This window comes from Canis aureus, chromosome 2, assembly GCF_053574225.1.
Source record: "Canis aureus isolate CA01 chromosome 2, VMU_Caureus_v.1.0, whole genome shotgun sequence".
In the NCBI taxonomy this organism is placed as follows: Eukaryota; Metazoa; Chordata; class Mammalia; order Carnivora; family Canidae; genus Canis; species Canis aureus.
In genome coordinates this window covers 30,394,357-30,409,060 of record NC_135612.1, presented here as the reverse complement: position 1 = coordinate 30,409,060, position 14,704 = coordinate 30,394,357, and the positions used below count along the sequence as shown (strand labels likewise).

General features: G+C 39.7%; 1 protein-coding gene across 2 annotated transcripts in view; it reads left to right on the top strand.

Annotated features, from left to right (window-relative positions):
- The window catches only part of IQGAP2 (IQ motif containing GTPase activating protein 2), a 288,130-nt gene that overhangs the window by 135,817 nt on the left and 137,609 nt on the right, over nt 1–14,704 (top strand). For both annotated transcript variants that reach the window (XM_077867634.1, XM_077867629.1), the window contains exon 3: nt 13,635–13,791. In XM_077867634.1, the coding sequence (XP_077723760.1) occupies nt 13,635–13,791 (157 nt within the window). The remainder of the gene's footprint in view (nt 1–13,634; nt 13,792–14,704) is intronic.

Sequence of the window (14,704 nt, the reverse complement as noted above, 5' to 3'; positions counted from 1 at the left end):
CAGTAGTCTCCCTCCAGAGGACTTTGGGCCTTACGTGTATAGATCTGTGTGGCCAGACTGCCTGGATGCCTAAAAAAGACCCTTCTTGGAGAATATATGTGGAATCTGATGGATTCTTTGGAACGTTACACTTGAAGTGAATGCTCACCTTCCTACCTTCTTATCTCCTTTTTTCTTCCTTTTTATGAGCAGCTGTTTCTTGAACACTGGTTGCATGCCAGGTCCTTTCTTTCCTGGGTGATTCCATATACAGTATCAGTTAGTTCTCATGACATCTCTGTGAGGTCACTGGTATTGGGCCCCAATTTCTGAAAGGGGAAGTTCTGTTTCAGGTTGATGGTTAACTGCCAAAGTAACACGACTAATGAGTCGTAGAAGCAAGTTCGAAGCCACATTTTGGGGAACCCAAAGCCCAGTGATCAGCTGTACCCCACAGACACCTCTGAAAGTGAAAGCCCCTTCAGCCAGCCCAGAAAACGTTTTCGTCATCTGCACAGGCACACCTCACTTCGGGAAAAACAGTCTATGGAGATCTGAACTGGCTTTAGTTTCAGAGAAGGCTTCACTATGAGTTTCTGCTTAAGAAGTGAATATTGCCCGGAAGTGAGCATGAGCCCTGTTTAGCACATTCATCGTAGATAATCTTTCAGAGCAGAACGCAGCGTGGAGGACACATGTGCTGTGGAGGTGACAAGCTGGGTTGAAGTCTGCTCACTGGCTTCTGTGAACAAGTTAGTGCTTAACTCTCTGAGCCTCTCTCCTCTCCATCAAAGGGAAATAATACTGATCTCATTGGGTTAGTGTGAAAATACGTTCATGTGAAGTGCCAAGTGTCTGCTGAGTGCTGAGCAGTGTGCTAAGCCATGTGCTGCAGTCGTTTGAGAATGGCATTGCCGGTGCCCTGGGAGCCCCCTTCCAGTGGAAACCTGGCTCTCATGCACTCATGCACGTGTATAAATATTTGTGTATCCTCTACTAAATACCACGTGAGTCTATAACTTGTGTAAGGTAATAGTTGGGGGGTGGGGGTGGCAGCGGTGGATGGCCTGGGTTGGATTAGCTAAGGGGCTGCTACAGACTGACGAGAGGAAACGGCATGTTTGACGTGGTAAGAGGCTGACATGATTGCTGCCTCAGGAGAATATGTGTGGTAGGGGGCAGCTAAACCAATATCGCAAAAGGACAGATGCAGTCAGTAGTTAATGTTGGCCGTTGTGCAGAGGGTGGTCCTGGGAGGTGGCAGTGAGCAATAAAAGCTACAAATAGCTCCCACTGGGGGCGCTTACTACAGGCTAGGCACCACTCTCATGTTCTTCTTCAATTAACTAACAACACTTGAAGCAGTATTATTATTATCCCACATTCCAAATGAGGAAACAGAGACCCACACAGGTTAAGTGACCAAGTGATGAGACCAGTGAATGGCAGTGTAGCTTCAATCTCGAGTAGTTGGCTCTAGAGTTTGTGCTTTTAACTGCTGCGCTATATGCCTCTCGGGCACAAGGACCATGCTCCTATGGAGTTTACATTAGGACTCAAACAAAGAAATGTGGTGTAATCTGCCAGGTAGAAATACATGCAGTGAAGAGAAATGGAAGTGGGTAAGGGGCTCTAGAGGACGATGGGGTTGGTTTTAGCTCGCATGCTTGCTTGGGCTACCATAGCAAAATGCCATAGAATGAGTGACTTAAAGCAAACTTATTTTCTCAAATTTCTGGAGGCTAGAAGTTCAAGACCAAGATGTCAGCATGTTTGGTTTCCCTGGAGGCGTCTCTCTTTGACTCACAGATGACCATCTTCTTGCTGTGTTTTCCCTCCGTGTGGGCATAGCCCTGGGATCTGCGCTAATCTCTTCTTGTAAGGACACAAGTCATTCTGAATTAGGGCCCACCCTCCTGGCCTTATTTTAACTTACTCTAACTCTTTTTCCAAGTACAGTCACCTTCTGAGCTACTAAGGATTAGGATATCAGCATATAAATTTGGAGGGGGACACATTTCTGCCATAAGACTTCACCCTCTGGATTCCCAAACTCATGTTCTTCTCAAATACAAAATGCATTTGTCTGTACCCCAACAGCCCCCATATCATAACCACCCTAGTGTCCATTCCAAGCCCCAGATTTCCCCTAAATACCATCTAAATCAAGTGTGAGTGAGAATAGAGGGAAGATTCATTCCAAGGCCAAAAGTCCTTTTCAGCCATGAAGACCTTGCCTATGAGTCCAGGCAAGTTATGTGCTTCCAAAATACAGTGGAGGGGGATGAGCCCAGGCCTTCCTGTTCTAGAGGGGAGAAATTAGAAAGAAGAAAGAGCCCATGGATACAAAGCAAGTCAAAACCAAGCAGGACAAGTTACATTAGATTTTAAGTCACAGGAATATCTGCTTGACCCTCTGTCCTTCAGGCCTGCCTTCCAGAAGACTCCCTGGGGTAGCAGTGTGGCCCATTGAAACCAGGGAGGTGACAGAGGCTGGGCCGAGGGTGGGACAGATTCATCCATCTCTGAATCCTCTTCAGGCTCATTCTTCCCTTGTCTTGTTCACAGCCAGGTAATTCTGTTGTTCCATCCGTAAAACCCCAGAGGTCTGACAGCCTGTCTTCATCTTTGGCTTGTCTTTTGTCACAATCCTAGTGCACAGTGTCTCTGCTGGTATAGCCCCGTGTGTAGGCATTTCTGGTGGATTAGATGGTGATGATCCAGTCACACCCTTTGTGCTCCATAGCACGCTTTCTTGTTTTTTGTTTTTTTTTTTTGCGACGTTGAAAGGCTGAGAACCTTTCAAATCTTCAAGTTCTGCCTCTATGTTTAACGACTCCTTCTTCAATTTCTGTTTCCTGTCATGTTTTACTATAAGCAGCAAAGCTCATCCAAGCTGTGTGCTTGATGTGCTAATGTTTCATTTGTGATGTTCATGAATTACGAATCTTGCTTTACTTTCCAAGCCTTGAAGCCAGATTGTTGATATGGTGAGAGGTACCTGAAAAAATACATGCACTTAATGTTTTCCTTCAGGGGAAATTGTATTAGATGGGTGTGTCAATCAATACGCTTGTTCAAATAAGAAAGGAAAGAAAGAAGAAAGAAAGAAAGAAAGAAAGAAAGAAAGAAAGAAAGAAAGAAAGAAAGAAAGAAAGAAAGAAGAAAGAGAAAGAAAGAGAGAAAGAAAAAAGAAAAAGAAAGAAAGAAAAGAAAAGAAAAGAAAAAAGAAAAGAAAAGAAACAGAGTATTTTCTTTTAGTCTTCTTCTGCTTCCATCCTCCATCACAAACTGGATTAAATCACAAACTGCCATTTCCCATGTACTCCCATTACGCCGGCTTCTGTCAGTATTTTAATGTTTGTTACCACAAGACTCTATTTAGGCTCCAGTGGCCTGGTGTAATCAGCAGTCCAGCTCTTGTTTTTATATATGCAAAAGGGACAGGAGCTTGAGAATACACTGTATTTCATTATTTTCTCTTTATGAGATAATACGTACTTATGAGGAAAAAAATGATACGTGAAGAGATGAAAAGTCTGCCAGTTATGTGATTACATAAGGAAAACCACTGTTAATATTTTGCAATATTTTCCAGTCCCTGTGCACTTATTTAAATATATGTAATTTTAGAAATAGAATTATCAATTTTATAATATTGCATCCTGTCCTTTCTCCTAAATCTACCACCAATATTGTTCCCTTTTCTTTTTTTATTGTTTTTTTTTTTTAAGTAGGCTTCACACCCAGGGTGCATTCCATTTTTCCATTTTCTTAAATATTTTTTAAAGTATCTTGAATGGCTATATAACATTGTAAACAATAGAACATGATTTTGTTATACATGTAGGTTATTTGCAGCTTTTGTGTTGAAAAGAAATGTTGAACCATTGCTGTATTTATTAAATTGTATTCACAAAGTAAAACATCTGGGTTATATTTTAAGTTTCTTCATGTGTTCTTTAAAGAAACATATAGTGTGGTGGTTAATGTACAGACTTCAGAGTAATCTTTGAATTCATACTTTGTTTTTCCCTCTTATATACAATCTTGGACACTACATTTCATCTTCCTTGGTATCTGACTCCTCATGGTCTTTTCTTTTCTGTTCTTTTCTTTTCCTTTCTTTTTTTTTTTTTTGACTCCTATTTTTAAAGATGATAACTCACTGAGTTACAAGAAGAGTAAATGAAACTTTATGAAGTATAGTGCCTAGAACTTAAGAGGTGTGCAGTAATTATTTACTATCATATCATCAGATTGCTTTTGAGAAAGTTCATACTAGTAAATTATAACTGACCATATTGAGGAGAAGGTTGTGTATCTGAGAACATGCAAGCACATTTATTGAACACCAGTAGAGAAAGATTCCAAGAAGGTGTGACTTGTGACCCCTCGCATCCTTACCCTGTTCTCTGTATCCCAGAGGCTCCAAGTTCCCAACACATGTTATCAAATATATGTAAAAATTTATTTATTCGACAGAGAGAGAGGGAGCACAAGCAGGAGGAAGCAGCAGAGGGACAGGGAGAAACAAGCTCCTCGAAGAGCAGGGAGCCCAACATGAGGCTAGATTCCAGGACTCTGGGATCATGTACCTGAGGTGAAGGCAGACAACTGACTGGGCCACCCAGGAGCCCTTCAAGTATATATATGTCATTAATCCCACATGTTCTGGGTTACATTTTTTTTTTTAACTTTATAGGCTCTTTGCTTTGTGGAATGTGCCAACCTAGAAACTTTAGAACATGTAAATGTCTTTTTTGTGTTTGTGTATTCGTATATGGCAAGCCAGCCACCTGGGCAAGCATGTGGTACTATCTGTATAATGCATCCAGGTAGATGGCTCTCTGGGCTAAGCCTAAACAGAAGTGCAGTAAAGTCTGATTGGTACCTGGAGTTAGGAAGAATTATCAATAGAGCACGTATGTGAGCAACTGTATTCTGTGAGATAATTTACAATTTTTTTCAAAATGTTCAAAAATTTATCCAACATGTTAGAAATGGGACTCCAAGGTCTGCAAGCTTTCTTATATCCATCATTGTCTCAGGCCGGGCTGCTTACTTCTCTTTCTTCCTTATCCCACATCTAAAAGAACGTAGGGAAGGAGAGTACCATTAATATATTCAATATCCTTCTCTAAGAAATAACTCACCCATAATGATTCTCTCAAAAAAATACTTAAATAGAAGGGAACCACACATGTGACTTTCGAGTGCCAGCTCTCTGCTAGATGCAGTACCGGTGCTGTTCAATTTAATCCACAAAACAACTGGGAACTATTGGCATCCTAGCGTCATTGATGACCTGAGACCCTTTACTCTGTAAACTGAGTGGTTTTGCCTGATCCACCACTTGGAACAGTGTCTGGAAAGTAGTAGATTCTCAAAAATAGTAACTGGATTAAATCTCTCAAGATTATACATCTGGTAAGGGAATCGGCCGTGTTCAAACTTGAAGACATCTAATAATTGTGGTCAGTGTTTGCTGGGTTCTAACTGAGTGCAGTACCAAACGTCGGAACATATACTAATTAACTCCTTACAATAGCGCCCTCCCCCCTCAGGACAGATGCTTTTAAATATCCTTGTTTTAAAGAAAAGTCACTGGTGTACTGCTGGAACTGAATTTGAGCCCAGAAAATGTAAACATCCCTAATGCCATGGTTTTAGTTAGTAAATTGGTTTGTGTCTTTTAGTTGCCTGCTATTTTCATTATATGAAATGTTGCTAAGTGTTCTAGGAAGAGGGGGTTTTGTGGCCCAAACTTTGGAGGAACATTAGGTTAAAGGACATTAAACTCGGTTTCCTACTTTAGGAATTTTCTGAGCTTTCAGCATACTACTGCCACTTAGGAGTCTTCAAGACAGGTTATAGAATGCAGTGTTTTTTATTTTTTGGTTTTTTTTTTTAAAGATTTTATTTATTTATTTGACAGAGAGAGAGAGAGCATAAGCAGGAGGAGCTGCAGATAGAGGGAGAGGGAGAAGTAGACTCCCTGCTGAGCAGGGAGCCCCATTTGGGGCTTGATCCCAGGACCCTGAGGTCATGACCTGAGCCAAAGGCAGACACTTAACCGACTGAGCCACCTAAGTGCCTCGAACACAGTGCTTTTTAAACTTAGGTGGTCCTCTGTCCCCCTAGGACACTATTAACATTTCCTGAAGCCCGCATTCCGTAGAACACAGTTTGAGAAATGCTTGCCAGGCTCAGCAGACTCTGCTGTATTGTCTCCATCCTAAAGAGGAGAGTGAGAAATATATCCACTGAAGTCTGCTCTATTCCTTGTAGATCAAGGAGTTGTCTGTTGATTCTACTCATGGTACTCATTCTAAACATGGTCTGTGTTTTAAAGAAAATAATTAGCCCTTTTTTTTTAACATTTCATGTCAAAACAAAAAACAAAAAACAAAAAAAAAACATTTCATGTCACTTTCTTATAATAAACTTAATAAGTATTTTATGAGAATAGGATGGACCCATGTCAGTTTTGCAGTGTGTGAGTTCCTGCATCCCTATTCCCCTGAGCTATTAAGGCTTATTGAATTGTGGTCACCATTTTGCATCAGCCTCCAACAAATGAGAGAGGTTGACCATGAAATCTCAATCCGCTCCTCTTGATGTTTTACTTCCTATTGCATAAAAGGTAACCAATTACACTATATGTATAAAAATATCTAGTCTTTGCTTTTGTTCTTTTAAGAAAATATATCTCCTAAGCTGATTTTCAAAACATTTAGGGAGATAAATTGACTTGTAATACTTGAAAGATCATGAAACAGAGCATTGCAATAAAATAGGGTTTGTGCATGGAAAAAACACACACTTTTTTGTTTTTTGGCCAGCAGTTGTACTTTTGGGCCATTTCTTCCATACAGTGCTGTATGATAGAGACCAAGATTTATAGTTGGCGATTTCCTGAATAACAACTCAGATAGCAAATGCCTTGGTGAAACAACTTTCATATGTTCGGCAAGGCACAAAGTAACACAGTAGAATGGATCGTTTGTCTCATGGTTTTTATAAGGGTTTTTTGTTTTGGTTTTTTGGGTCTCTTACAAGACAAAAGGACATTAGTTATTTTTCTTTTTTGCCTTAACCTAGAATATAAAATAAAAAAATAAAAGTTGAAGAGAGGCTGTTTGAATGAAAAAAAAAAAAAAGGAAAATTTCCTTTTACTTCTGATTTCTCTGTACCCAGTGAGTGATATGAACTTTGTCTATAGAGAGAAGGAAAAACAAGCACATGGATAGGAAAGTAGTCCCTTCATCATGAGAAGGAAGATGAAATTCTGTAACAACTCTTCAGTTTCTCATAAGAAATAGCTGCAACTTTTGCTTCGGGATGAGACATTCACATAGTGGTGTTGTGGTTCAATAGGAGTAATCAGTAGAAGGAATAGGGGGAGACGCAGTAAATGCAAGGGCATCAAGAGGAGGCACAGACGAATCTGGTTTTCATTTATGAGGATTTTTAGGTCGGTTTTAAAGACAGGCTCTTGATGACATAAGGTCTTTGTAGCTTGATTTTGTGTGTGCATACTGTATGTTCCATCCATATGTAAATCATCCATATATAGATCAATAGCATAGAATCAAGAGTCTAGAAACAACTTTACATTTGCAATCAGCTGATTTTTTAAGGACATCAATTTAATGGGGGGACAGCATAGTCTTTTTAACAAATAGTGGTGAGGAAACTATAAATCCACATGCAAAAGAATGACTTCAGACCCTTACCTCTCAAAATTTACAAAAAAAATAACTGAAAAGGGATCACAGGCATAAGTGTACAAATTAAAACTGTAGCTCTTAGAAGAAAACATAGATAAATGTTTGTGACTTTCAGTTAAGAATTTCTTAGATATGACACTAAAAGTACAGGCAATGGAAAAATAGATGGGACTTTTTCGAAATTAAAACCTCTTTATTCTTACAAAGACAACATCAAGGAAGTGAAAAGATAGGGTGCCTGAGTGGCTCAGTCAGTTGAGGATCTGCCTTCAGTGCAGGCTGTGATCTCAGGGTCTTGGGTTTGGGCCCCACATCGAGCTCCCTGCTCAGCGGGAGCCTGCTTCTCCCTCTCCCTCTGCCTGCTGCTCCCCCTGCTTGTGTGCTTTCTCTCTCTTTCTATGTACAATAAAAAATAAAATCTTTTTTAAAAAGTGAAAAGACAACATACAGAGTGAATAGAGATACTCAAATTATTTATCTGATAATGGACTTGTATACCAAATATATAAGGAACTCTTATAACTTCATTATAAAAATAATCCAAGAAAATATGGGCAATGGATTTGAATAGACATTACTCTAACAGTTATATACATGGGCAATAAACACATAAAAAGATTTTAAATATCATTAGCCATCATGGAAATGAGAATAACCATAATGAGGTACCCTTTTGCCTCTACTAGGAAGGCTATAATAAAAAAAGACAGCAAAGTGTGGGCAAGAATGTGGAGAAATTAGAATCCTCTGTCACTCTTGCTAGGAATATAAAATGTTGTTGCTGCTCTGGGAAACAATCTGGAAGTTCCTAAAAAGACTGAACATGGAGTTGCCTTACCATCTAGCAACTCCACTTTTAGGTGTATACCCAAGAGAAATGAGAGCCTCTATCCATGCCAAACCTTATACACTAATGTTAGTATACAAGTTAGTAGCATTATTCCAAATAGCCAAAAAGTGGAAAAAACACAGATGTCAGTAAACTAATAAAATGTAATATATCCATACTGTGGGGTATTACTCAGCAATAAAAAAGAATCCAGTACTGATACATTCTACACCATAGATGAACCTTGAAACCGTATGCTGAGTGAACAAGGCTAATCACTAAATGCCACGTATTGTAGAATTCCATTTACATGAATGTACAGAATAGGCAAATCAGGAGAAAAGTACATTAGTGAGCTGGGAGTAGTGGGGCAAATGGCAAGTGACTATTAATGGGTCTGGAGTTTCTTTTGGGAGTGATGAAAATGTTCCATTACTGAGAATGGTGATGATCTCACAACCCTATAAACATGTTTAAAAATCATTGCAAAAAAAAAAAAACAAAACAAAAAAAAAAAATAAATAAATAAATAAAAATCATTGCATTGTATATCTTAAATGGGTGAGTGTATGGTGTATGGACTATTTCTCAGTAAAATTATTAATAAAACAAAATCATATTACATAATTACACTGTCATGTTGAATTCCAATATAATTTTAGACTCATAGACTAAAACTCAGTTTAGAGTTTTAAATGACCTTTTCCAGTACATACAGCTACTGATCACAGAGGCGGACTTCCTGAACATCGGGCCAGTTGTCTCTACATTGTGATCGTTATAGGAAGTGTGATCCCAATGAACCACAAAAATCATACTAAGCGTATTTATTGGTTTGGCCAGGTAACACTGGCTTGTATAACAGATAAACCACTAAGTTGAGGTTGACAATAGAAGTTTAATTCTTGCTCAAGTAAGGTTAAATTAATGTAAGATGAGGATGAGGGGCCACAGGCACCTCTTTACCAAAGTTTTTCAGGGACCCAGGCTGATGGAGTTCTTTCTCTTTCAAAGCTGTCATGAGCTTTATTGTATTTTTTTAAAGATTTTATTTTTATTTTATTTCTTTATTTTAAGTAGGCTCCACACCCAGTGTGGGGATTGGACTCACAACCTCAAGATCAAGAGTCACATGCTCTACCAACTGAGCTAGCCAGGTGTGCCCTACCACCACCACCACCACCGCCTTGCCACAAGCTTTAGTATCCTGCCAGCAGGCAGCAGAGGAGACAGTGGAAGCTCATCTAAGGGAGACTTTCCTGAGGCACACCTAGGGGCAGTGCACATCATTTCCTCTCCTATTCTGTGGTCACAACCCAGCCACTTGGCCCCATACAGATATTGTGGGACTGGGAAATGTCGACCCTGGCCAGCAGCCATTCCTAGCTATCCCCTAGCTTCTGGAATGAACCATTTGGTATCTCTGCTCCAAGTTCTTTCCTTATACTTTTGAAAGGTAGATCAAAAGGATTCCCAGCCCACATGACTGTGTCCTAGTTTAAAAGTTTGCATATTAGAGTTTCCGCTTTATTGTGAGGTATTTTAACACTTTTAGAAAAAGGCTAAGTCGCCAGTCTATCTGATTTTTTTTGTCAGAGTTTACCAACTGCCCCAGAAGAAGAGTCTTGATATCAGTCAATTTTTGTTAAGCATCCACTGACTAATAATTAAGAGGAGTTTCCAAGTTGCAGATTTTAGAAGACTCTTTGAGATCTTGTGTAGGCTTATAAGAGTTCTCTAGGAAGTGACTCCAGTGGAGAGGCTCTAAGCTTTTCATACCCTGTTGGAAACATAACTTCCTTGAATCCCTACTTGAAACAGCACTCACAAGAGGCAACCGATGCCATTTACTATTCATTGTTTCAAGGCAGGTGACCAAAAGGGGATTCTAAGAGAATAAATGAAACTCCAGGAAATTGACTCAATTTTGACAGTCCATATACTATTCTCTGACCTTATACTGAAATAGTGATAGCACATATGTCTCTAAACTATGGAACTCTTACTCTTACTCTAGAGGTAGCTTGGGTGAGTTGTGAGAAGTTAAAAGTTAAAATTAGAGGAACAGTGGCCCTGGCAGCTTTTTGAGGTCTTTCAGTTACCAATTGCATGGCACTGGGCTTTTCAGACCCTCAAATGATCATCTAAAAAGGGTAATCTTCTTTATGAGGTGATCTTGAGGATTAAATGAGAGTCCCCATGAAGTATTTAATATAAGTTTTAGCACAAAATAGTGCTTTAATATGAATAATTGATGATAATAGCTTCATCATTTAACTTTTAAGGAAATGACAAGAGATACCCTCATTGATGCTTAGTGTTGCAAAGATGCAACACTGACATATTTTTGGCAGTGTCCTGAAGATTTTTTGATCAACTGTGTTGCTTGCAGAAATTTTTCTTAGGCACTCAGAATCCATCATTAAATACCAATTTATTGGGTACCTACTATGTGTAAACACATTGGCAGGCACAAAGGGATTAATTATAAAGTGGAAGAAGTGGCCTTTGCCTTGGGTAGTCCATAATGTCATAAGCATTAGCGGTGGCTGTATTTAAACAGGCTGTAGCTAACCCAACTTTCTAGTGTCATTAGTGTTTGAAGCCAACTGCACATACATATTCTAGTATCGACAGAAGTATCTTTTTTTTTAATAAGCCCAAATCTAAAATACCATATTTCACTTTTTATTTTAGCTTCCTGCCTTTTGTTCCCTGTTATATTTTAAGCCCCTGCACTACCGATTGTTAATTCACCTCTCACCCACTCCTCACACATATTCTGATCACGGGATTGTTATCAAGCAATTATATATTATGTTAAAAACAGTTAAGTTTTCAAGCTAATGATTCAAGAGCAGATTGTGTCTTAATATGAATTAGCATAATGCTGTGATTTGTGGTTTATGTAGGTTAGAAAATTAGCCTACTACAGTGGATTTTGGCCCAATTTTTATTTAAAGAGCAACATTATTATTGATTTCTTAAAGCCAGGCTTATATAAACCAGATATCCCTTATATACCTTGTATGGGATGAGTGAAAGCCAAGCTCTTCATCTCATTTTTTCCAATTCCTTAGGGTCTTAGGTCTGGGAAAAACTTTATTATCCCATCCTTCTAATTCTCTATCCCTTGAGCAGAGGACAAAACCGGCCCTGAGAGGTTAGAGGACGTTCCTGGGTCACACAGCTGACTTGGGTCTGCATCCCAGAGCAGAGAGCTCTCTCTATACCAGACCCCTCTTCCTGGCTGATAAGCTTTTCCTTTCCTCTGACCTCCTTTTTCTAAGCGGTCACCAAGTCCTGTTACTGCTTCCTTCAAGTGTCTCCTGGTTTCCCTCCTTCCCATTTCTTCCTGTCTAATCCAGTCCCTCAGTTCTTCACAATGGAAAAGTCCCAAAAGAGTGCTTTGTCTCGGGGCATCCATCATACAGGATTAATTTTCTCTAATTACCACTGTCAACGTGTCACTCTTTTGCGGTGAAGCTGCCAGGAGCTCTCTGCTTCCTGTGACAGCAGGTAACAGCACTCCTCCTGTGCTAGATCCTCCAGAGCCCAACTCTATACTCACTCCACTTCATTTCCTTTCTTCCCAGGAGCCCCAGGGGCCCAGAGTCTTCTCTGGGCCTTCTCCGTGAGTTCCCCATGTCTTCTCTGTGCCGTCGGTCTGTCTTGCTCCCTGGTGTCTAGTGCTTCTCTGCCTTTGCAAATACTCCATTTTTCGAGGCCAAATCCGGGGCCCATCATCTCTTCAGTACTTTCCCTGAGCAGTGTAGTGATAACCTAATTACCCCCCTTTATTCCCAGCCTTATTGTTAAGCACTACCATGTAGCATTGGGCATAAGAACCTTTCTTATGTGGTTCTGTGGTTTTTCCTTGGGATCGCCTTGCCTTTTCAATTACATTTAATGCTCTTTGAAAGCAGGGCTTATGTTTCTATTTTTCTCATATGGTCCACATTTTACAGTGCCTAATAAGTGGCCAGCAATTACTGATTATTAGGGACTCTCTGAGCTTTTTAAAGGCTGTTGTCCAGAGCTACAAGCAGTTGAGATATTTTACAATGTTCACTGCTTGGATCAGGATCAGTTGTTAATATTGCAGAACACTGTCCTCTTGTGCCAAATGTTAATAGGATCAGCTGCAGATGTGTGAATGATCCTCAGGCAGGGCCTGGCCATAGTCCTCACACTAATAGTTCATGATTTGTGGATCAGTGGCAGGGAGGTGGTGAGTCCTTTCCTGAACACCTGCACATCTGCCTCTTGGATCCTACAGTAGGTAACCATTACTTGAGAATGGATAGGAATAATATTATCTTTATAAGTCCAGCAAATTCACGACATACCAATGTGAAATGTGAGCTGGCCCAGCCTCCCCCGTCCACTGTGTGTCCTCGAACCTATGATAACCTTGATGCTATCTTTTCTACAATATTCACACAGTGTCCTAAGATTTAATCTGATCTTTTTCTGAGATATTTTTTCATAACTCAGTAAATACTCCATCTTCTCAAAAAAGTAAGGATGTTGTAATAAGCTCCTGGTATTGGTAAATGGAATGTGTACTATTTGAAGAAAACATTCTGAATTTTTGATGCTCCTTTTCCACGCCTTTCTTACATTTCCTGGTAGTCATTTCTGGACTGAGGCAGCTACAGATCTTATAGTACCTTGGACTGTGCTTTCCCCAAGGCATCAGCCCTACAAGTCTTTCTTCCAATTTGGGTTCATAAACTTGGAATTATTTTTTGCTATGTCAGCAGATAAGTTCCACCCATACAAAATGGTTTGGCCATTTTCCTCTTTGGCACAAAAGAGAATTGGCAGAGACTCAGACAAAGATGAAGTTGACAAGCTCTGGAATGGAAGTGAGTTCAGTGGCTCTGGGCTTTGAGTCCCACTTGTGTATCTCTTTTTTCGGACTCCTTGCCCACCCAAAAAGTCCTCTCTTCCCGTCTTAGCTAAAGATGTTTCAGATCCTGTCACCCTTTGTTAATGTCTCCAACACACATAGCGAGATGCTGCTCTCTTCATCTACACAAAGTTAACCAACTGGAATCACTTGGAGGTTTTTTTCTCATCCTTCTAGGTGGATGGAAGTCTGCTTAGTCGAAGAATTGCCACCAACCACTGAACTGGAAGAAGGGCTCCGGAATGGAGTTTACCTTGCAAAGTTAGCCAAGTTCTTTGCCCCAAAAATGGTATCAGAGAAAAAGATCTATGATGTGGAACAAACACGTTACAAGGTAACTGAGATGTAATTGGTTTTGGCTTCCATCTAAAAGTGAAAGTTTAATATTTCATTTCCTTTCCCTACTTTTAGTGTTTCTATAAGGATTTTGTGGGATGGGGAGGGAGTGTCCTTGGTCTTTGAAACCTGCTAATAATCATTCCTGAGGGAGCAGCAGTTTAAAAGCAGAATGAAAAAAATAATAATAAAAGCAGAATGTTTCTATTTCTGGGCTGAGGCTGAGACACGTCTGATTTCTGGGGCCTCCCAGGCCCCCCTTCATTATTCCTTCATGGGGGTCATTTTTACTGGTATCAGTAAATGTCAAAGGGAGGGCACTATATCCTTCTTCTTTTTTCCACCACTGACATAGTTTATTACTCCCCTTGTTCTCATCAAGGAGTAAAATACCCAACTTTTGTGGCCCCAAAGAGTTAGGGCCAGTCTGAGCAAATGAGTAGTAACATTGAATAATCAGGTAGGTATTCTTTTCTATTTAATGTTTAAGACAAAATAGGACTAATTTTTTTTGGTATGCAATTTGTGTTAATTATTTCATGGCTAATTTGGGAGAACACATGAGGAGAAAACAAAACCAAGATAACAACAGTCTTGACCTGAGTTTAAAAATGATATTTTAGAGACACATGTCTAAGTATTCACAGATAAAACAATATATCTAAGACTTTGCTCTAGAATAATGGGGAAGAGGATTGAGAGAGATTAGAGACTGGCCATGAGTTCATAATTGCTGAGGTTAGGTGATGGGTACCTAGGAGTTCATTATACTATTACATCAACTTTACGCATGGCATTTTTCACTAAGAAATGAAGGAGGAAAAGGCAAGCACCAACCTAAAAGACCCCTCCATTAGATGTGTCTTCGAAAGAGTTTTTAAGCATATGGTGTTCCCTGGAATAAGTGATTT